The sequence below is a fragment of the Esox lucius genome, chromosome 21 (assembly GCF_011004845.1).
Source record: "Esox lucius isolate fEsoLuc1 chromosome 21, fEsoLuc1.pri, whole genome shotgun sequence".
Taxonomy (NCBI): Eukaryota; Metazoa; Chordata; class Actinopteri; order Esociformes; family Esocidae; genus Esox; species Esox lucius.
Window position 1 is genome coordinate 15,044,088 of NC_047589.1, and position 24,838 is coordinate 15,068,925.

The window sequence follows — 24,838 nt, forward strand, 5'->3', positions numbered from 1 at the left end:
ACCCCACCTTGTGAGTTTTGATGGGTCTGTATACACCACATTCTAATATCAGTATAATCACGTTCTACACAATCAACATTCATCTATGCCCCACTAACCCAATACCAAAACACAATAATATTTGCTCATTTCTAACCATGGATCATTTTCTCTGAAGGATGGGATTTGCATGGTTTTGTGCTCACTCGATGAGTCCCATCCACATTTATAACCTCAGTCATGTATTTGTCAGAACAAGAACAACATCATGATTTGAATCCATTAGTCTCGGTTGGCACCCTATGGTCCCTGGTGTGAGGTAGTGCACTACATGCAGTGTAGGGTTTCATTTGGGCCCCAGCCTCTGACAAAACCCAGCAGTGTCAAACAGAGTTATATAGATTAGTTCCCGCCAGTGTCGTCTCGGCACCTGCCCAAACTGATGTCACATTGCTGCCAGTAAGGCCAGACAATGATGTTACGACAGGTTTTACCGAAACCCACTGGGAATTCGAAGCCTCTGGCGTTTCACAAACTAATCACATTTCTACACAGACAAAATATCGGTGGTCAAATGGGCTAATGGCGGAACGGCTAGACATGGCCATGCCAGAATTCAAGGCTCAGACAAACAACAGATCGAGGATCTGGATCCTAAAAAAACCCCACTAATATGAGCCTTTCAACATCCAATCAGGCCTATTAGGCATACTCTAGTGGACGGAGAGATCGTCACATCTGATCCAGTCCATATCCCAAAAGGCATCTTATTCCCTACGTGGTTCACTATAACGTAGGGTACCAATTTAGGGCAGTACATTGTGTAGGGAATAGAGCGCCATTTGGGCCTTAGTTTGTGGCTGGAAATGGTTAGTGTTTACAGCCAAAGGCCCTGAAGCCTGATTATAAGGGGGTAATATGACAAATGGAAGAGGCAAAGAGAGACAGTGAGATAGAAAGATAAACGTCTCCTATAGATAATCTGGTGCTCCTGTCTCAAGCCAGGGAGGTTCTTCTGCACAATTCCAATTACAGCTGGCCCCTAAAACTGAGTCTCTGTAAGACCAAAATAAGGATATTCCAAAATGTTCCGGATGCCAGGGATACAGACATAAAATCTTCCTTAGATGCCATTGCCCTACAACAAATAATGACCCTCGCTTTGGTCTAAACATCAACACCACAGGTAACTTCAATTAGGCTGTGAATGGCCTGAGAAAAAAGGCAAGAAGGGCCTTCCACGCTATCAAGAAGAACATAAACTCAATAACACATTCAAAATAGGTCTTAAACTACTCCCATTTAGAACCCATCTTCTATGGTTGAGAAGTCTGGGGTCCACTTACCAACCAGTAATTAATGGTCAGGATAAACATCTAAATGAGACGAGGTTTCTCAGAAAACCCCAAATAGGAGCGTTTTTTACACAACAATTGTTTTATTCAGATAAACGAGACCTGACGGCAGATTTGTGGAGAAAAAAAAAATTAGAAAAAACAACGGTTGAAGTATAAACGGGTGATAATGTCAGTTGTAACGTGGAAGACTTTTTCAGACTGATTCACCCCACGGCTGCAGAGGACCTAAGCGTGATGTGTCACTCAGTGTGTACAGAGTGGAATGAACGATAACGTGCAAGTCTGGTTCTGTAAGTCCTTCCAGCGCCATTAAAAATGAATTAAAAAAAGAATGTGGGGAAGTGACTAAAAACCTCTCACACTGGCAAACGTCCACCATCAACAGCACCTGTTTGACGGAGAGCGCCGTGCTAGTTACCAGGTTAACAACATTGTCAATCATTGTTTTCATGACAGCTGAAGTGTTCTAAAAAGGCTCTAATGCATAGAGCTGAATTAGTACTTACTCACTAATTATCCCCCCCCACCCCATCTCACACCCACTTAAAAGCATTTCTCAAACCTTCCATAACAAAGCCCTCGTCTACAGAGAGATGAACCTACAGAACAGGCTCCTAAGTAATTATAAGAAACCTTTCGAAATGCATGTGCAATGCTCACTTTGAGATTTTCTGTTATATTTTTCTGTTTGTTATTTATCGTTCCTGTCCTAATTCCACAGAAAATGTAAACCAAGGTCTCCCATGCCAAAAAAGCCCTTTAAACTGAAATTGAACTGAAACCGAGACAGAGAGAAGACAGAAAAAGGGAGCGTCAGTATCAGATCAGATGGCTTAGTGAAGCACCTCTAGCTGTTAGCCAACCAACAGTGCCCAGTTTGCCTACACAGCCAGTGTAACATGAGGGCTTCAGTGCCGCCGTGCCACCCAGACAATTATCTCATATTCAGCCCATCCGCTATAATGTGCCACACACATTTCCATAGCGCACCCCCCCCTAACCCATCGTCTGTGCCATGCGGCGGTCCAGATCCATTTGCTTGCTCGGCCTTCCGTGGTAGGCAAACCTCCCACCCCCCCCACCGCACCATTACCCAGCCCTAACTCCATTACACAATTAACGAGCCAGCATGGTGTTAATATGAAGGAGAGCACTACCCACACCAACCACTTCATTAATGTACCACCCTTAATTAACTAGGACCTGTCTGTTCCTCTCTCCTCGCTCCCTCTCCTGTTTCTTCACTCTCCCCCATCGTTCATTTCTCCTCTGTCTTCAATGTCTCCTTGTGTCTGTCTGCTCCCTCTCACCTGTCTCTGTTAACTCAGTCTTCTTTCCCACCACTTTCGTCTCCCCCTTTTCTCCACCCTCATGTCTCCCCCTTCTTTTCCCTGCAAAAAAAAAATACTTCCTTTACCAGACTCAAATAATTATTTTCTCTCTCTTCTTTTCGTCTCCTTTCCCTCCCTCCTTTTTTTTTTTTTTTACAGGGCACGAAGGGAGACAAAAGCCAAAACAAACTTGCTCGAAAGGATGTTTTCCCGACTTAGGATGTCTTGCTTTTAAACAATGCCAGCGGACCAGAAATTCCATTCAGCCCAAGATTATGGAGAGTCAAGAGGTCATCCTTCAGGTTGTGACTGACCGTCTCTTAAACAAAATCTACACGTGTGTGCCAGAAGGTTTCTTTCCTTGTTCTTGCAGGCCTCCTCAATTGGTTTTCTTTGTTGCTCTGAGCAGAGAGCTCTAAGCACACGTACATAATGTGCTAAATGAAACAAGCTTTATCGCACCGGTAAACAACTTCAGAAGAGTGTGTCGCCGCATTAAGTTGAGAAGAATCCAGCTGGTTTGTTTTATATTCAAAGACAAAGTTAAGAGGGAGTTGGAGTTGAATAGCGACAAGACAGCTCTTGCCTGAGGTCCTTCTTCTATGCGCTAAATAAATCAGTGTTGATCAAACAACACCCTTTAAAGGTCGACTCAGAAAAATTACGTATATGTGTAAAGAAAATGTCACAGTGGGTCAACTTCCCTAAAAACTAAAGCACAATGTTCAATTCCTCTGCTGGTTGGTTCCCTTGGCAACCAAACTAAGTGAGAAGAGAACACTTGTGGCTAACTGGATCAGAGAAAACTCTTGCATCTCATCATCTCAATACCTGCAGTGTTGCTCTTGGCTCCACAATTTATCAGTCTACCTTTAATTCTGGAGAGACAAAGCCAAAGCAGTCTCCTCAATATGACTGTCAAAGTATAATTAACCCATCGTGTTAAAAGCAATGTTCTGTCATTAAGGCACAAGTATTTATAGCACTTGCCTCACAACACTTAAATTCTGTAAAAATGTAATTTACCTAGCTTGAATGCAGAGTATTTATTTTTAACTTGATTGAGTATAAAATAATTGCAAGTATAATCAAGCTTGCAATCAGTAGAACCCAATATGCTAATGACTACACAAGACAGACACGAACCGTTACAAATGGCTCAAATAACAATGCTGTTTGAACGTAGCTACTGTTTGAACGGTAGCTAATTATTTGGTAACACAATTACAGTGACAAAGGAAGGTGGAAGAGATCCGCGGAGATAATGACTAACACACATTAACTTAGTGCAGAAACAACTTATGAAGTACCTGCTGTGTAATTGCAGACACTGTAATTAATAAGACATTACGTTTAATATCTTGTGTCACTCTAACAGAGCAAAGTTTCACAACTGACATACCTCCGACTTCAGCCATAATTTAAATGAGCCACTGATTCGCCCAACTCCTGCCCGTCTGCATTCTGAAACAGATAAACTGACGGCTAGACACTTTCACAGCTCATAGTTCCTCAGAGCAAAACATCCAACCCACCACTCTTCGATGACGGTCGCCTGCTGACAGACCAGCTACAGAAAAAGTACAGCTGGTCAATTTGGATGGCATCTGCAGGAAACAGCCAAATATGCAATACAGGGAGTTTGGTATAGGGGGCCAGGAACAGAGAGCAAGATGGAGGGATGGAGGAGTGTGAGCCACTGATTAGGAGCTCAGCAGAGCCAAGCACATAAGACAGTGGACATCATAATCTCCTGCCAGAGTCACAAAGCAAGAGCAAGAGAGAGATAAAGAGAGGGAGGGAGAGCAGGGTTTGGATTGCAGTTTTCCAACGGTTTAACCGGAGCGGTCGTCCGTGGGTTGGCTCTGCGGTGGGTTTAGATCTGGGTTCAGACAGACCAGGAGACAATGGGACAGTCCCAATCTCAGCGCGCCAGGAGATATGAAAAGGAACAATGTATTCAGTAGCTCCCGGAGTCCCCCTGTGTCTCTGACTGACTGGCGGCGGGGCCACTGGCTCCCGGGGGCTCGGAGAGCCGATGAGTCAATGTGTTCAAGAGAACCGGCCCTCGGGAAGTCATCTGGGAAGCCCCCTCGCGTCCCAAATAACGACTCATTATAGAGATGAGTAACTGACAGGGGTCCGCTGAAAGACGCCGACATCTGCACTACTCCCATCCCATCCACACGGCACGATACCAATCAAAGAGTCCCCTCTCTGTGCGGTGCAATCAGGTAGAGTAGCCAGCGGTTGTCCGCCGGCGTAAACAAGAGGTGTAATGGTTGTTGCGCTGAAGGCGGTGTGTGTGTGTGTGTGTGTGTGTGTGTGTGTCTCCGAGCACGCGCGTGTGTGTTATGGCTCGTCTACGGAGGGCCTCTCCAGCTAGGCCGTAACATAGCTCTTGATGAGGAATGTGAGGGTTTGCTGAACAGGCACAAGCAGCTGCCGACAATTTGCGAGATTCTGTCAAAACAAACGGTGCTGATGACAACTCTCCATCAGCTTCAGAATGGTTCATCACCGCACCGCTGATGGTGGTTTCTGGGCCACGGATATTCCTTCTTACGCATCGGCCCTCCTCTGTTTCTATCAGCATGGCTAATGCCAAATCTCAGCGTTGCCGGTTCAATTGCCAGGGAACCAGTACGAAAAACATCAGACAAAAAAAATAAACTGGCTACTGTGAGTTGCACTGCAAATGAGTTCCCGCTAACTAAAAAAATACAATGTGTATGTAAAAATCACAGAATCACAAGTGGGGGATTTTCTTTTTCTGAGATAGGGACAGCGGAGAGGCAGACAGGGCAGCGGAGAGGCAGACAGGACAGCGGAGAGGCAGACAGGACAGCGTAGAGGCAGACAGGACAGCGTAGAGGCAGACAGGACAGCGTAGAGGCAGACAGGACAGCGTAGAGGCAGACAGGACAGCGTAGAGGCAGACAGGACAGCGTAGAGGCAGACATGACAGCGGAGGCAGACAGGACAGCGGAAACAGACAAAGGAGCAGTGTGGCGTATTCAAAGCCACGCTGCTATAGCCCTGGAGGCAGAGGATTTGACCACTGGACCACACAAGTCCACTAACTGGAGGTTTAAGCACCATTAAATTGGTCTAATAAATGAAACATTTATCAACAAGGTCAGATTCCTAGATCTGCCACACGCCCGATGACTTGTGTCGGGATGTTTGCCAGGCCAGTCCAGGGTTTAAGGCTGTACAGAAAGTTACACCACATCACATTAATCCTGCCTAAAATGTTCAGCGTCTTTTTCCAATCCCTAAAAGCTCCAGTCAAAGTGTCCGCTTGAATTAATGATTAATGTTGTGTCGGCCGGGCTGGACTGTGTGTTTGGCAGACTGACATCTGGACATCTCTGACGTGTCTCCTGCTGGGGCTTCTATCTATGGTCTTTTTTAGAAACCCAGTCACCATCTTCCCCCTTAAACTTTAACACAAAGCGCCTAAAATAACCTGTATCTACTGTATATATATATATATATATATATATATATATATATATATATATATATATATATATATATAGCAATGGAAACAACCTGTAATCACTCGGTGCCTTGAGATGAACCCAATCTAAGAACACCCCTATCAAATGTGCCCCTCCGAGAGGCGTCACACAACCTGAGACACAGCGGTAATAGATTTCGGCCCGCTCCCCCCACCCCTGTGAACTGTCATGTGTGGTGCCGCTACCGTCCCGTGACGGAGGGTTACTGTATTATCACGATTTCCCAGAGGATTCCCAGATTCCATTTCCATTATCTGAGAGTCGGCTCAGAATTCCAGCCTGGATGAGTGATGGTAGATTGGGGAGGGGGGGGGGGGGGGGGCCCGTTGTACGACGCTCCAGCGCACCGCTGCTCTGCCACAACAGGGCTTAGACACGCACGACAGAGAGCGGGCCGACAAGACGGAGAGGCAGAAAGTTCTGCAAGAAAAGCCCCGGGGCGAAAACAGTGTGGAGGAGCGGGCCGGGTGAGGGAATGTAATGTGGCTTAGGTCCGGCGAGTGTCTGTCTCACTGTTGTCTCCTACTGGCTTTGCATGGCGTTTGGGTGAGGCTCGGAGGGAGACGGAGGCTCTGGAAAGATCTGGATAGGATCTGGGGTGTGCTGGCAATGTGTTGGGCCAGCAGCCAGGAGGACCACAGAGGCTTTCGGAGAAGAAGACAAGACATACCCTGCCTGTCGCAGTCTGAGACGGAACTAGATGGCCTCTTTGAAGACTGCAGGCTGCAGATGTTCAATTGAAAAGGAACACCATTGTGGTCTTCACTGTGAGTGTGTGTGTCTGTGTGTGAGGGAGGGAGGGACTGTGTTTGTGTGTGTGTGTGTCTTGACTACCCTCCACTTCCTGTTTCTTTTCTCTCTCTGCGTCTGTTTCCACTGGGAGCAATATCATCCCCATTGTTTCTTTGTTAATAAGGCCTCATTGCCAACTGTAGTTTGATAACTGAGTTAATTTGGGTTGCAGAGCACAATGGATGCAGCCAGCCCGATGTTTCATTAACGGCCACCGATATAGTCTCCTTTAGTCAAGTAAAAAAAAAAAAAAAAAAAGATTTTGTCTAAAAGGAAGGAATTAGGCGTAGCATACATACATACTGTTTTACAAATGACACCCTAGTCCCTCTATGACAGCCTTTGGACTAGGTCCTTTTGGGCTCTGGCTCATAGTAGTGCACTCTGCAGGGTGTCATTTGTAGACACAGGCCTAAACATCCCCTAAAACATAAACTGAGGGGCAGGATGAGGAAACTGAACTGGATGCCAAATTCCTGAACGATGAACAACCTTTTCCTGCCAATACTAAAAGAGAAATTACCTACATTGAACCTACATCATAGATTTGACAGTTGAAATAATTCAAAGCAGAAGGAGCGTACTAGATCCGTTAACAGGTCAGATCCATTCATTGGCACACAAAAAAAAAAAAATAATCTATAAATAATCAATTTAATGTACTGTTATAAAAAGGCCTGGACATTTACAAATTGACATCTGAATGCTTTCCCAGAAATGTCCTCTCTCAACTCCCCATTTAGTTAATTGGCCAGTTTGCTAATTTTCCCCAGCAGCATACAACAGTCCTGTGGGTTCTGCTCTCATAGTAAATTGCAAGGCTTTTACCAAGCCTAGCATTTGCACGCACACACACACACACACACACGCTCACCTTTCCTGCTCCAGTTTCATCCGTAGCATCTCCTCCTCCGACACCTGTGTGTCTTCCATCTTTGATTTACTTGAGCCTTTTCGCTCCATCTTTTCACCGTTGCGTTGCTTCCCAAACCTGGTGACACAATAAAGGGGTATGTAATGAACTGAGGTCTATGCTTAGTTTAAGTTTAGGCCGTGGCTTGTCTCATGCTCCTCCATCTCGGATAGGATTGGATCAAATATTGTGAATGAAGGATACTTTAATAAAAAATTGTTAAGGAAAGTTAAAAGTACATTTATATACACTCACCTAAAGGATTATTAGGAACACCTGTTTAATTTCTCATTAATGCAATTATCTAATCAACCAATCACATGGCAGTTGCTTCAATGCATTTAGGGGTGTGGTCCTGGTCAAGACAATCTCCTGAATTCCAAACTGAATGTCAGAATGGGAAAGAAAGGTGATTTAAGCAATTTTGAGCGTGGCATGGTTGTTGGTGCCAGACGGGCCGGTCTGAGTATTTCACAATCTGCTCAGTTACTGGGATTTTCACGCACAACCATTTCTAGGGTTTACAAAGAATGGTGTGAAAAGGGAAAAACATCCAGTATGCGGCAGTCCTGTGGGCGAAAATGCCTTGTAGATGCTAGAGGTCAGAGGAGAATGGGCCGACTGATTCAAGCTGATAGAAGAGCAACTTTGACTGAAATAACCACTCGTTACAACCGAGGTATGCAGCAAAGCATTTGTGAAGCCACAACACGCACAACCTTGAGGCGGGTGGGCTACAACAGCAGAAGACCCCACTGGGTACCACTCATCTCCACTACAAATAGGAAAAAGAGGCTACAATTTGCACGAGATCACCAAAATTGGACAGTTGACCAAAATTATGACCACCATGTACCCATCCTCTGATGGCTACTTCCAGCAGGATAATGCACTATGTTACAAAGCTCGAATCATTTCAAATTGGTTTCTTGAACATGACAATGAGTTCACTGTACTGAAATGGCCCCCACAGTCACCAGATCTCAACCCAATAGAGCATCTTTGGGATGTGGTGGAACGGGATCTTTGTGCCCTGGATGTGCATCCCACAAATCTCCATCAACTGCAAGATGCTATCCTATCAATATGGGCCAACATTTCTAAAGAATGCTTTCAGCACCTTGTTGAATCAATGCCACGTAGAACTTAGGCAGTTCTGAAGGCGAAAGGAGGTCAAACACAGTATTAGTATGGTGTTCCTAATAATCCTTTAGGTGAGTGTATATATAGATAGAATTGCTAATGCCCTATTAAACATACATGTAGTTTCTCCTGAATGGTTTACTGAGTGTGACAGCTTGTGATCTAGCCTGGGGCACATGCATCCACCCACCGCCTTGTGGGGACTTCTGGTTGTCACTTGTATTGTTAGGTCTGGATCACACACACACACTTACATCTGGGTGTAGTATAGTACAGTAACGGAAAATACAGTCGTTTTTAATGATGCAGATGACATGGAGAAGACAGGAAATCCTCAGGTTTAATAGAGGGGTGAGAACATCCACAGGTGATGATGCTACATTCTCCTGCTACCTCTGTAGAGACACATAGGATACACCTGCCTTATCTACCCATCAGTCCATCTGCCTGCCTACAGTGTCCTGCCCTCCACTGAGGTGGGAGAACATGATAAAGGTCAGAGGGGAGCAGGAAACCGATATGATATTTCATAAGGATAGATGATAAGGTCAAATGTCGAGAACAGGTGTTAAGGACAGATTTTGAGAATAAATGTTGTTGATAGTTGTTGTTGATAGTTGAGGATATATTTTGAGGTTAGACGTAGAGGTTAGACGTAGAGGTTAGACGTAGAGGTTAGACGTAGAGGTTAGACGTAGAGGTTAGACGTAGAGGTTAGACGTAGAGGTTAGACGTTGAGGATAGACGTTGAGGATAGACGTTGAGGATAGACGTTGAAAAAGGACAGGTGCTCAGTGAAGATGCTGACATGTGCATCCATTTGTTGTTGTTGCTTGCTCTTAGGGGTGTCAGGCTAGGTATCTGTATAAGCACTTTGTGACAACTGCGAATACATGTGATTGATAAATGTGATAAATAATTAGCGAAATTCTCCAATAGTATGTAACACATTTGCAAGATGTCATCTTTGAGTTGCCTTACGGTTTTGGTCTGACTGATGTCATTTTCTTATAATGCTGCCAGTGGGGCGGAATTATGAGACCGGGCGGTGGTCAGTTTGAAACCTAATATTACTAATAGCATTAATACTATTAATAATATATATATATATATATATATATATATATATATATATATATATACACACACACACACATTATATATTATATATATTATATATATATATTATATATATATATATATATATTATATATTATATATATATATTATATATATATTTATATATATATATATATATATATACACACACACGTTAAGCAGGTTATATCATTGGTTATATAGACTGTGGCCTGCCTGTGGGTATGAGTGTGTCCGCACACACAGTGTGTATGTGTGCATGAGTACGTGAGCATGCAAGTCCACATACGTGAGCATGCAAGTCCACAGGCATGTTCAACAATAGAGAATTATTGATGCGCAAAATAAGACAAGGCAATAACAGAATGTGTATGGATCTACTTGTGACTCAATGTATGAGAGAATTCAATATATGTAATTACACAAAAGGATTGGATTTCCATTCACTTTGCCTTTCAACATGATGACTCAATTCTCGCATTGTACACACATAGATTGATTATGAAAATACACATTGATTGCAGATAAAGATCCCGTTCCATTTTCTGACTGAAAGGATTCCTGCTGAAATTGTATTAGGTAGAAAGTTTTGCATGCAGATCTCTTGGTCCGTGTCACGTTGAACATAATTAGAGTCCGTTCGTTTAGTTTATTTTGACTTTCATTCATCTGGCCCACACAGTGAGTTTGACAGTTTAAAAACTTTCTCCGGAAAATGAAAGAATTACTTCAGTTGACTTAGGGCTGCTAAATTAAATATATTCATGAAATGGGAAACCCATTTCCCTTCAGTTCTTTATTATTCTGCTTTACATTTAAAACAGGCCCACTCTGCAAATGGAATGGCTTCCCTTGGCTTGTTGCAACCCTCACTGCTGGGACTGCAATCTTTCGAATGGAGTGTAGCTCACCCCAAATGCCACCCTATTCCCTATACAGTCCACTACTTTAAATAGGCCCTGGTAAAAAAACAGGACATTAAATAGGACATAGGGTGCCATTTGGTATGTAAACCTTAGTTCATGGGACACATGGTTTGTACCTGATGTTGCCTTAAAGCCAAGGGCTCCTACTGATGTGTTTAGTCCCAGAGATGGCCTGCATTACCTGATTAATTTATCAATAAAAGGCTCAAGTGAAGCCATGAAACTCTACATAGGGAATACCGATATCTGTCAATGGAGCAGGTGAGAGCCTCCTGGTCTGCACACTATGACAGCTTTCATTATCGCTCACCCTGACAAATATTTAACTTTCTTCGTTCTCTACAGTTTATATTTTCCTTTTTTGTAAAACATTTTTTTATACTATAGATGAACCAGGAGACTGGAGGAAAAAAGGCTGATAAAACCAAAATCTTTTCCAAGTAACATTAAGAAATTAGACCAGAGAGGAGTTCAACTTTTTCAAGTTTTTGGGGGCAAATCAATATCAATAAAGTAAAGGATTTGTCACAGTGTAAGATAGAGTGAATCATATTCAGGATTAAACTCATATCAAACCTAGGAGCAATGAGAACAAGAAATACCCAATATGAAAGGCTATTTCCCATAGCCTGTGGACAGAGAGAGAGAGACAGAGAGAGAGAGAGAGAGAGAGAGAGAGGCCATGAGCACACAGACATCAAAGCAGGGGCGGAGGGAACTGCCATATTACCAGAGCTATTAGAAGGCTATCAGCATGGTTACTGGTTAATGGACAAATACGGCGTGGCTCAGTCCATGGATGGAACAGCCGTGATGTTAGCCAGCGGGAACAGAGCGAAACACAGGATTAGCAAAACAAACAGGAGTTGACAGACTCGCCGTTTGTTGCTAGGGCACACAATGTTTTTTTGAAGTCAATATGTTTCAGTAAGAAATTAGAAATCCCTGCTGCTTTCCTCATTTGTAGACAAGATCATACTGATGTTAACGATCCTCAGAAGCACAAGTCCCTCTTCAGCTAGTCTTAAAAAAATAAAATTTCCATTAATAAACAGGCAATTAGGCAGATAGAAACTAGCTGACCCTGATCAGCGTCCTTTAAGTGGAAAGCACAGAGCCACAGACAGGTTCGGCACCATGGCACAGAGCCAGAAGAAGGTTGGCACTTGGAGCTGTGGTGCTGACAGGTGCTGGAGGACTGATGAGGCCCTCTGATAACAGTCCATTCACTGAGCACTGCTGGGTGGCAACAATGACAGTAGAGGAAGATGACCATGGCCCTGTTCCAAACAGCACCCTTGTCACAACGTGGCACACTATCTAGTGAGCAGGGTGGCTTTTTGGCCACGTCCACTCGCTCCATCTTAGGCTGTAAACCCAAGGACGACGCATTAGGATTGGGCTCAGATTGAGGGTGAAACCAATAATTGCGTCTGAACATATTTCAGCATCATCACATGCCTGGCTTTAAATTGTTAGCTAGCTAGTCAACACACAGCTGATGATGACTCATAGAAAATGTGGAAATGATTGACAGATTTAGCAGTCACACAGTATATCTGGAGAACAGCATGTGTCCTTCTATTATTTGTTAGGCAAATGACGCAGAAGTTGCTCAAAGCAGAAGTACAGACAAAGGACGAGATGGAAGAACAGAGTTACAGATGAAGTCTAATAATGGTTTAGCTAGCGATTATAACTCTAAAAGTGTTACACAGAGTTTAACAGCCAGTCAATGTAGCCAGTAAGCAAGCTCATGATAAGTTGGGAAAATCATGTTTTTGTTCACTACAGATCTCAAAAGCAAAACACTTACTGTAACTGCACTCTGAGTAAGCCTAAATGTCTTTTGGAAATGTCTGCCCTATACAACATAATAGCTTGTGTACAGTATGTGAGCGTCTGTATGTAAGCACACATCTGCTCATGCTTTTAGAGACCGTATATCAATAGGACTGGTAAAATAAATAAAAAATGTTCAAACCAAACCTATACCCTTGACTATAGTGTCCAACATTGCATTCTATATTTGACAAAAGAACTTAAGGTACAACATAGGGGCAGAGTTTCAATTTCAGACGAATGTGGCATTGATGAGGAGCGGTTGACACCTTGCTCTGTAATGGCTGCCGCACCTCCACTCCTGTTTGGGTAGACGCCATGTTAATATGCCATTCCCATCATTACGAAGCAGCGTTCCTCATTCTCCTCCTCCAGAGACCACATTGTGTAATGGTCCATCTCCTGGTCGCTATCCAATGACAGGTATGACTAATGAATGTATAAACACCTACCGGCCCTCAAACAAAAGCCTGGCAAGGTGCAGTATGGAGAGGAATAGTTTAGAACAGACTACCTGTGACCTACTCACTCAGAAACTGTCAATCACACTCATAAACATAAACACACACTCACAAAACCACACACACACACACACACACACACACACACAGGAGATGCAGACAGAACATCTGTGAATCGAGAAAAGTGTGACTGAGATTTTGTGGCAAAAGAGGTAATTTTGAATGCAGATTGATATAATATTCAGTACTGCGACAGCAACTATGATGATGCCATGTCTGTAGTGCCTGGCGACGCTTGTCATAAAAGACAATCGTCAAACAAAGAAATCATAATTGCACCATTTCCATGGAATGAAACAGTTTTCATTGCCTCTCCATACATGAGACTTGAACAATATTTTCTCTGTACACAAGACATTATGTTACATGTATGATTCTATAGGTATTAACGTAATACCATGCATCCGCATGAATTATATGCTGTTGAGTTTACAACTCCATGCACCATATATCCTCTACATTAGATAAAAGCCTCATAACATATTGCTGCCACAGGTGTCTGTGAAATGAATACTTAATACTGGAGACTGTGCAGGGAACAGTGGCATTCTCCAAGTTTTTCTGGCCAGTCTAAGTAAACCTGAAGAGTTTCTCAAAAATGAATAGATAATAACTAAATTATGCCAAGCGTTAATTAATGTAATTAGGATTTGCAATCTTTTAAATGGCAGGAAGATTGAAGGGAAGATAATACGTGTACACAATGGGTAGAAATGGCAGCTAAGGCATATTTTCGTCATCCCCATTGAAAAAAAGTAATGTTAGATGATTGTCTAGTCCCCTTTTGTGACCTCATTTAAGACCCACTGTTGCTATGCTGAGGATAATTATGGGCTGGCTTGACACAGTGAATGGAGCAGGGCAGGAAGAATGGTTTAAAAAAACAGAACATTATCAATTTGAGTAACTTGTGAGAAGTAGGATCATTTGAAGAATCACCATGGTTTCTCCTCGGCCGATCTGAACGTTAACCACCATCTCCACAGGACAGTGTTGAGGCTCTCGTATTTGCTCTCCTGTACAGTCTGTCACAGCCGGGGAGGAAATAAATAACATGTCCCTCTATTCCTCCCTTTCTCTCTCTCCCTCCCCCTCGCCACCCATTCGTAGTAAAGATCTACTAATTAGTCTTAACATTACCATTTGTTTTCTTGGATGCGAATCAGAAGAAAACATTTACCATTCTCATTGTAGGTATCAAAAAGAATTGTCTGCATCCAACTGATTCCCTGTTCCTCCTTCTGTGTTTAATGAAAACCGGTCAGTCATTCAGCCAGTCAGCCAGCCAGTCATTCAGCCAGTCAGTCTGTGATAGCAGTGGATACCTCGGGCCAATCCCAGACAGCAGCATGTACATTTAATAACATCTTGTTAGGAGGAGAAAGGCTGTACCTTCCAAATTGCACCCTATACACAGGCTCTGGTCAAGAGTAGTTCACTATAAAGGGAATAGTGTGTTATTTGGGCCACTTTTGGATGTGTACTCCTCCTCGCTCAAACTCACATTGGTTCTGGCTGCATAGCACACGTTGTGCTGCTAGGTAGAAACATCAACAAGAGAGATGTCTGCCTTATAAATCCTAATGAGACAGAAACAGAGAGACAGAACTGGAGACAGAGAGAAGCTTGGAGACGGTGAGAGAGACAGAGTTGGGGATGAAGAGACAAAGACAGACAGAAGCGTGGCGAGAGAGCAAGCATCTTGGTAAATGCTAACCGGGAGTTTTTTTGCAACCATTCACTGTGACCTGTTGATTGTTAACACCCGTTAATGGGGACCTCGTTGTCATTAGCAGGGCCTGTGTTGTGATGCAACCTCTTTTGGCGACCAGGGACTAGGCGAGACGTGATTTTCACTGCCTAGGATGTCAATCGGGACGCTCCCCTCGTGTTCCCCTGGTGCCGCCCGCCGATTCACCCTCTCCCCGTGGATCTCATTACCACCCCACAGCTAATGTCAGTCAGCTGTTTCCAAGTCTCGCCTCACCTTTAAGAACCCTCTAAACCACCTGGAAGATCACACGGCTTCCACAAGAAGATGCAAGAGGACCTGCATGCTCGCGAGCACAAACATATCCTTTCAGCAATGAGGCCAATATCGAGGTGAAATATAGACAGAAAGACACGAAGAGAAAGATGATATGGTTTATGCAGAGGGACGACAGGAAACACGTCCCCGGTACAACACGGCTCCATGACATGCATTTATTCATGACATTAGGCCTTGACTGTTTCGCTCTCGACTCTGTGGGGGATTTCCATGGGCAGGAGAGTGTTTCCCATCACAAGTCTCCACGTCCATTTCATCTCACAGTTGAGCATAAAAGCCGGCCCATTACGGGGCCGTCACTGGCCCTAGATACGAGCACGCCACCGGGTCTCCTACTGTATACCTCCAGCAGAAAAACATGCAATTTAAAAGGAATATCAAATGAGGGCCATTTGAGATGATAACATTCAAATGGTGGATGAGAAACTGAGGAAAAGTGGGGTGGTGGTGGTGGGGGGGGTTTCTCTGCTCCTGTCACCATCTCCCCTGTTTACCATAAACAGAATATTCTATGGAAATGACTGGAATGCTGATGAGGCCTGTAGATGCACTCTCCAGGACGTCATTCTGCCGAGACGACTGTGTCTCTGTGAATGACTCTGAATTCCCTCCCAGTCTGTCTTTCGCTCAGCTCGTCTGTCTGTCTGCCTGTCGACATTACCCAAAGGATGGTACAGCAAACAAGGCCATGCCTGGCCTGGCTTTAGCCCGGGGACACACAACCCTGGTGGCCCTGTGTCAGACACCCCTACCCCCCTGCCTCCCTCACCAGAGAACATTATGGCAACAACATCACGGCCCCCCCCCTCTCCATTCTCCCGGTTACCATAGAGACACAAACAGAACCCGTAGCTACTTGAGTCTCAGTCCCACTCTGGAGATCAGTGTGGAGAGTTTAAAACAAATAAATGAAAGTGTGGAGCCCAGAGTAGGGTTGCTGATTGAGGAGAGTGATCAGCCGTGAAGGGGCCCTGGGGCTGTGGCTGGGTGGTGGGGCTACGGGCCCCTGGCTCCAACAGATTACCAGACTCAGCCTCCCAGGAAGGCCCTACAGGCCTGGTCAAAAGTTGGCCACTACAGGGAATATGGTGCAATTTGAAATGCATACGTCGTACTCAGCATCATGCTGCATTCCCCAGAGGGGCGGCGTAGCAATGAAAACATCCAATCCAACAATAGATAACCACTCATTTGAATGCACAGTCTGGAGAGAACCAAAATGTCAAAGAATCTTCCGCTGAAGCATTTGAACAGAGATGGGATGGCCTGCTCACCATTTATCTATTGTTTTATTTGAGACTACTTCCAGTTGAGTTTCCAGCCGTGTTTCTACCTCCCATATCCATCCAGGCTTCCTGGGGTTTGGGTGTCATCATTAAAATGTGATTGTGAGGTAAACAGACCTTGCCGTTCTCTCCCCTGCAGGCAGGCAGTCACATGTAGGCAGGCAGGGAGTAAGACAGGCAGGCAGGGGGCAAGACAGGGAGGAAGTAGGGAGCAGGCAGGGAGGCGTGGAAGGAAGGGGGCAGGGAGGCATGGAGGGAAGGGGGCAGGGAGGCATGGAGGGAAGGGGGCAGGGAGGCATGGAGGGAAGGGGGCAGGGAGGCATGGAGGGAAGGGGGCTGGGAGGCATGGAGGGAAGGGGCAGGGAGGCATGGAGGGAAGGGGGCAGGGAGGCATGGAGGGAAGGGGCAGGGAGGCATGGAGGGAAGGGGGCAGGGAGGCATGGAGGGAAGGGGCAGGGAGGCATGGAGGGAAGGGGCAGGGAGGCATGGAGGGAAGGGGCAGGGAGGCATGGAGGGAAGGGGGCAGGGAGGCAGGGGGCAGGGAGGCATGGGGCAGGGAGGCAGAAAAAGGCATTTGGGCTAGCAGGTGGGCAGGAAAGCAAGGGAAGAAGGCAGGCAGAGGTTCTGTATGAAGGCACAGCTCAGGTTCCCAGAGTAACAGTCCACCTGATGTTCAGAACGGCCTCTTATGTATGTAGTATTACAGGTTCACACTCATTATGCTGTCACTAATAACCAGATACACCTGCCAAAAGGGTGAACAATAACTGCAAATCCACGCGCACATGTCCCTTCTGTCATCTCTTTCCATGTCTCCAGCTCCCTCAGTCCATCACTCCCTTCACCTGGTCCTCTTGTCATTTATTACTGAAGACTGAGCCTTAAAGGACAGTCACAAAGAAAATCTACCTGTTGGAGAAAATGAATGGCCTTAACCGCTAATATATTTGACAACCATGAATACGATTCTGGCCCCAGTTGTGAGAGTGTGAATGTTTGGGATTGCCTGTCCTTCAAAACCATATTCCTTCACCACCCTCTCATGAACAACTGTTCTCTCAGCACATTCAGATCACATATAATGCAGTCAGTTTGGACAGTTAAGTGGGTTTAATCAGAAGAGTCAGAGAAGCTGACTGGTGTGTAGTGTATATGAACACACTATAAACACACAGCTCGCACACTCACACTGCCACCCCTCCAACGTTGTGATTTATGTGCACCATTAAAGACAATCGTGTAGCCCTGTTCCTTATCCTTTGTAATGCGATCGGGCAACTGTGGCCAATATGGGACGTAGAATACACACGCAACACACAGGTGGATGCACACACCTGGGTGGGGGGTTAACGTGCAGCGAAATCAGACACCATGTACAGTTGCTAGGGTGTGGCTGAGTCAGGCCTATACTATTTACAGCCCCCAACATTAGATAGCAAGACTGACGCCAACATCAAACCATGCAAGCCATCAGGGAAAAGACACCTGAACCACTGATCTGTGACACACAACCTCCCAGATTGCTAAGGGAGACAAGAGAGGTGTTTCTGTCAATGCAAAGCTGAATCCATCAACAGCAGGAAATAGAGAGATAAGGCAAAATAGGCACACGTTAGCACTAATCCGGCGGTTATAATGGTGATAGTTCTAATATTAATCTAGTCAAAGTATTGTTAGTATTAATCCAATGGTACAAGTGTTAGCATGGATCTATTGGTAGTACTGGTGGCAGTGTTAGCATTACTCTAGTGGAAGCAATGGGAGTACTGTAGAGTTTAAATTAATGTAGTGTAAGTAATGGTGGTAGTGTTTACATTAATCTGTTGGTAGTAATGGTGGTAGTGTTAACATTAATCTAGTGGTAGTAATGCGGGTAGTGTTAACATTAATCTAGTGATAGTAATGCTGGTAGTATTAACATTAATCTAGTGGTAGTAATGGTGGTAGTGTTAATATTAATCTAGTGGTAGTACGGTAGTAATAGCATTAACCTAGTGGTAGTAGTGTTAGCATTTCTCCAATGGTGGCAGAGTTAGTATTAATCTATTGGTAATAATTGTGGTAGTGTTAACATTATTCTTTTGGAAGTAGTGGTAACATTAATACAGTGTTAGCAGTTTTAGCATTAATCTAGTGTTAGAAATAGTGGCAGTGTTAGCATTAATCTCTATGTAGTAATGGTGGTAGTGTTAACATTAATCTAGTGGTAGTAGTAATTGTAGTGTTAGCATTATTCTAGTGGTAGATTAGTGTAGTACTGGAGGTAAAGCATTGCTGGAAGTTGAATAGACTCCATTTTGTAATGTTATACATAAGTATTCAGAACCTTTTCTGAATACTTGCTCAAAGTATTCTTGGTAGCTTTGCACATCTGGATTTGGGCAGTTCCTTTCAATCCTCCTTGATCCCTCGAGCTCTGTCACATTTAATGGGGTGTGTCTATGAACTGATCTTCAGCTGGGCCAGTTCTTTGCCTGGGCCACTCAAGGACATTCACAGACTTGTCCCGAAGCCACTCCAACGATGTCTTGGCTGTTTGCTTTAAGTTGTTGTCATGCTGAAAAATTAATCTTCATCCCACTCTGATCAGGTTTTTCTTCAAGGACCTCTGTAATTTGTTCCATTCATCCTTCTTTCAAACCCAACCAATCTGCCAGACCCAGCTGCTGAGAAGCATCCCCACAGCCTAATGTTCCCACCACAATGCATCACTGTAAAGTATTAGCCAGATGATAAGTAGTGGTGGTGTTAGAGGTAATGTCAGAGGCAGTGTAGCGCAAGTACAGTGTTAGTGGAGGTTCTTCAGATGGGAGGGATTAGCAACTGTGTCCAGTCATTTACTCTTTAACCCTTCAGACATCAAGTCACCTTACCAAGAGAAAAACAACCCAGTAAGTATTCCTCATGCCATACTCCTATATGAATCGGAACAAATCATGCGTATATATGGCAAAAAAAAAACATACTCACGGAAAGGATAAACTGATCAGAGAGAGAGAGATTTAATCTAACAATGAGAACACAAGGTGAGGGAACAGTAACAGAAGCCAACTGGGTTGGCTTTAACATGGAATTAAAGAGAGTATGACAGATAATGGGTTTTATTTTAGGCTTCTGTTGAGGTGTCTCTAAGGTCAAAGATATGTTTTTATTTACCTTTTACCTGCCAAAGCAAGTACACTGCTATTTAAAAACTGTTGTTCAATGACTAGTCATCAAACGACTTGCCCACATTGCTATGTAACTAACCACGTAATAACTGAAGTAAAATATTAAACACAGTTTTCCTATTGATTTTTTATTTTTTTTATAGAGCCCATTACCTCATGTAAATATCCCACCTCCTCTAACATTCTGCCTTCCTTTCAAGCCTTCAGGTAGTGAGGCGTGTGTTGAATGAGCATGTGCACATCAACAAACGGGGCTTGAGTTTGCACACAAACACACACTTCACTTCAATGGAGAAGTCACTTGCTGGAAAAGGTCAATTCATTTTCTCACAACATGCTTAGCATGGTTGGTCTGACTATTAAAAAGCACCAGTCCTACATACAGTAGTGTAAGACATTTACTTACCATACGTGGGAGGAAAAAGAAGAAAACAATGGTATTCTGAATTATCTCTGTGTTTTACAGCATACTGCATTTGTAACTTGTGTTCTGGTTGTGGAAATATTTGTACATTTGTTCTACTTAATAAAACAGTAGAATCATGATGACTTTAGATCTTTACAGATAATTGAGTTCTCATTACTTAGTATTTATCTATCTACCTTTGAGAATATATATAGTACACAATAGTATTTATCTCTGATTGATCAAAGCAATCGTGTTGAGTACACAAATAATGATTCAAATTTAAATCAAATAAGCAAATGAGTGGAAAAAAAGGTTAGCAGAACATGCAAGTCAATGTGGGAATGTTGTCAAGTAACGAGTTGGCTGGGGTATTTTCAATGGATCGACACAGATATTAGAATATTGAAAATCTCAGTGGATAATGATATTAAATACATATAGCCCTATTTTAACACAGAATGTTACATTGAACACATGCTTGCAAAACTTAAAGATTCACACTAAAAAGACAATGTATTTTACTGCCAAATGGCTTCCTAATGAATTGATTAGGTTGGGTGAAAGTACTGTATATTTGAATATTACAATTATTTTAAACACCCATTCCTAGTATTTTCTTATTTTCTTCACAGCAGATCATGTGTTGATTTGGGGAAAAGGCCTATGTTTGACCCCAGCAGGAATCAAACCAACAACCATTGCTGTTGATGGAGCCCCATCGGACATCTTGGGTTCCCAGGAACTGCTCTAATAAAGGACGCTGGTACATTCAATAAGACCCTAATAAGAACCTTCATGAATGCATCCGTGTAGAAAGCCTCTTTCCTTGAGACAGTGCTGTGCCAGAGATACTGGTGGATCCCATTTCATTTCAACAAGATTTCTGATTCAATTAGGGTCCATGATCTCTCCTTATACTCCACCTTTACACACACACACACACACACACACTCCTCTAGGCCTGAAGGGCAACAACACAGACCCCCTGTGTGATCATTTCAAACCCAATCATGGAGTGGCGGTCTGATGGAAATTCAGTTGTGCCAGATCACATTTACATTGAGTGGTCTTATGACAGAGGAGCTGGACATGTCCCTCAGGTTTCTAGCTCTCTTAATGGCTTGAGTCACAAAACTGTACCCCCTTTCTCCTTAATCCAATCCTGGATAGTGTCTAAAAGCATGTCCGGCTATCGACCATAAGACCCTTCTCATGACAAAAAAGACCATACACACAAGCAAGTACACACACACCTCCCATAATGTTGAATTTTTTTTTGTCATTGTGACAGTGGTTGGTAATCTGCTGTGGTGGTGAATCATGTTCTTTGTCCCGCCCGCCTGCTGGGCCTCTGCTCTGTGATTGGCAGGGGGATAATAGGATGTCACACACAATGGACATATTTAGTCTATTTTCAAGGTTTTCAAGGACCGACTTCACCCCAAAATGACCCCCTTTAAAGCTCAACGATCAATCGGCTTCCAGGAAAATGGAAGTGAAAGGGGAGCTATTCTCAAATATGTTTTTGACAGGGTGAAAAAAGATGTGAATTCGCATTACTCCAATTGATGACCCTGGCCAGGTAGGACATCTGCAGTCTTTTGGGATTACCAAGACAAATGCTTACCTGCGGTAGAAAATATGATCATTATATATCCATCCTCAACAACCATTAAAGATTTTTAAATCTAAAATATCCAAAAACAGAATTTAAATCATATCAAATCGTGTGTTGTAATCAGATCACATCCATATGTTGCACTCAACAGCTTTTAGTGATGTTGGTGCTTAGTTAAAGGTTCAAATGTTTTTCTCCAACATAACATTCTTCCAAATGGGTAACACTCGATACAGAAGAGGGGTGGGTTGTAAAACTTAATCCTAAGTGAACTGTTCTGGGTTTAATACCTTGGGCTTTCTTTTATGGGACATTATAATATGTGAGCCAGAGGACACTTAGCGCATCATTATTTATCCGAGATGAGACTCCACAGATGTCACTGCCTGCTTACAGGGATGCCTAATTGCGATGTTTATGTGTGTGTGTGTGTAAAGCTGAGATATCTTATAGAATGTATACACATAATGCCAGGAATATGTAATATCACCCCTCCCTGGCATGGGACCCACACAAATCCACCATCCACCCTCCTCCCCAGAGAGTGATGGAAAACACACACACACACACACATTCATCCTCCGCCCTCTGAGCCTTGAGTATCTGGCTGCGCAGACAAGCACACGTGCGCACACACTCACAGCGAAAAACGGAATGTTAACACCCAGGTACTACAACTACACATGTAGTGATAGTACTGACTTTCAGTTTCCTGGCCTGGAACGGTGGGCTGACAGAAGCCTAGAGAGAATCCTCCAGGAGTCCGTGAAACTGGGCTCCAAGCTCTGTGGCTTGGAATGCAGGGGGATTCAGAGCCTCTACGACAGACTGGCAAAGGAGAAGGACATCATAAAACACCATGGAAAGCCCAATGATTTGAGCTTCTGCCCTCCAGAAACCGATGTAAGACCCCAGTGTTCAGCTGGAATGGGGACAAGGCAATTCCAATAGGCACCAGGCTGCTGAAAAGAGGGCCACTGGACAGACACAGGGTCATTACCGTTGGACGGTAGGAGGCAGAGCATTTGAATAGGTGGACATGTACTGTAAATCCATGACATGTAAAATAATGTTCCTTATTTCCTGCACTGCATGCAATATATGCTCTTATGATGTTTATGCACCCGTCTGCCGCCGTCCTTTAAAATGTACTGTAAAGTATATTGTATTGTACCGGCGTCGTTGTGAAGTGACACAGCAGGCGTGTCACTTTCCAGCCTTTATGTGTGCATGTGTGTGTGTGCCTAGGCACTCCATCCCTCCCTCCATCCCTCCCTCCCTCCCTCCCTCCCTCTTTCCTTCCCTCCCTCCAGTGGTGTCGTGACCATGCGTGTTAATCTGTCTCTCCCTCCTACTTGGTCTCCTTCTCCTCCCTCCATTTTGTGATGCCCCAGTTCACTCCAGTGCACACTCTCCATTCATGTGTGTGTGTGTCTCTCTCTCTCTCTCTGTCAGTCAGTCTCTTTTACAGTCTCTCTCCGCTCCGCATACGACACCCGCCCATCGCCCGCCTGCTCATTTTACCACAACCCAGGATGCATTGCCTCTGCGCCCATTAAAGAAGCAACTACTGTGCACACACAGACACACACACACACACACACACCCTACTACTTCTGCCACTAAACCCTTTGGGTATAGACCACCCCCCAGTCCACAAAGCAATACCCAAGCTTAGCGCCCACAGTACCGTACAATACAGTGCTAGGCACACACACACACACACACACACACACACACAGAAGAGAGAGATGAGTTGGAAGATGGGCACTCGGTCAGCCAGTCACAGGGAAGATAAACAACACCTCATTAAAGTTGGAAATGGAGCTGTTGAGCCATTCACCTCAGACAGGACTAGATCTATGGGCCTAGACGCTGGATGCTGTGGCCCGGCGGCGTGGCGATATGGTGCAATACCATGTTACCATAGCCCCGGGTGAACCAGTGGGCGTGGCAACAAAACCCGATAATAACACCAAGCAACACGTTCCAAACGAAACCCTATCCCCCGGAACAGTGTTCCAGGGCTCTGATCCAAAGGAGGGCACTAGGCAGGGGACAGGGCGCGGTTTCACCCTAACTCTTACTGGAAGGACACGAGACACGCCACGGTTCTGCCAGTAATCATGGTGCGGACGTATGACTGCCGGACGATGAAGTCCTGGTAGAGCTACAATGACAAGGAAACAGCCCAGTCTCTTTGTCAGGGGATTTCCAGCCGTCGGGGAGGATCATCTGTAAATTAGCCCATCACATACGTACCATAGAGGGTCATTGCACATTCAAAGTGGTTATGTTATGAGAGTTCTTGGCTTTAGGCTTAAGCAGTCAGCGTTCTCTCTCTGCCCTCCTTCTTTCTATCCCCGGAGTTCTCCCTCACTCACTCTCTCTCTTCCTCTCGCTGTCCCCGTCCCCTGGCTTTAATGCACTACCAATCAGCATGTCAATTAAGTGTGTGCACGGCATGTTCATCAGGCTGCACGTCTTGAGCCTTGCATGCAGATGAGCTCAAATTGCAGTGTATTGCAAACTCCTTAAGGAAAGCAGATAGACCTGTGTGTGTGTGTGCGCAAAATGTGTGTCTTCTTGTGTGTGTGTCAACGTGTTATGTCTGCGTGTGTTGGGGAGACTTATTTTACGATGTGCTGAAGGCCTGTTTCATGCAAATGAACATGAAGGGAGATAAAGGCTAAAGCCAATCAGGTTACATGTGTGATAACAATGGGGAAGTTCATGGTCGTGCCACTGGCTGATGGTGATTAAGCTGTTTTGTATGCAAAAAAGAATATTGCTCAGTGGGTTTGTGCACTCAGTGGACATTCTCTCTCTCTGAATCTCTCTGTGTTTTGCTGTCAGTTTCTTTGTATATGGAACG

The 24,838-nt window shown here is 44.3% G+C and overlaps 1 protein-coding gene across 6 annotated transcripts in view; it reads right to left on the reverse strand.

Moving 5' to 3' along the window:
• LOC105019433 (partitioning defective 3 homolog) overlaps positions 1-24,838 on the reverse strand; it is a 333,861-nt gene that overhangs the window by 81,447 nt on the left and 227,576 nt on the right. For all 6 annotated transcript variants that reach the window (XM_029116272.2, XM_029116267.2, XM_029116271.2 and 3 more), the window contains one exon: positions 7,862-7,978. In XM_029116272.2, the coding sequence (XP_028972105.2) occupies positions 7,862-7,978 (117 nt within the window). The remainder of the gene's footprint in view (positions 1-7,861; positions 7,979-24,838) is intronic.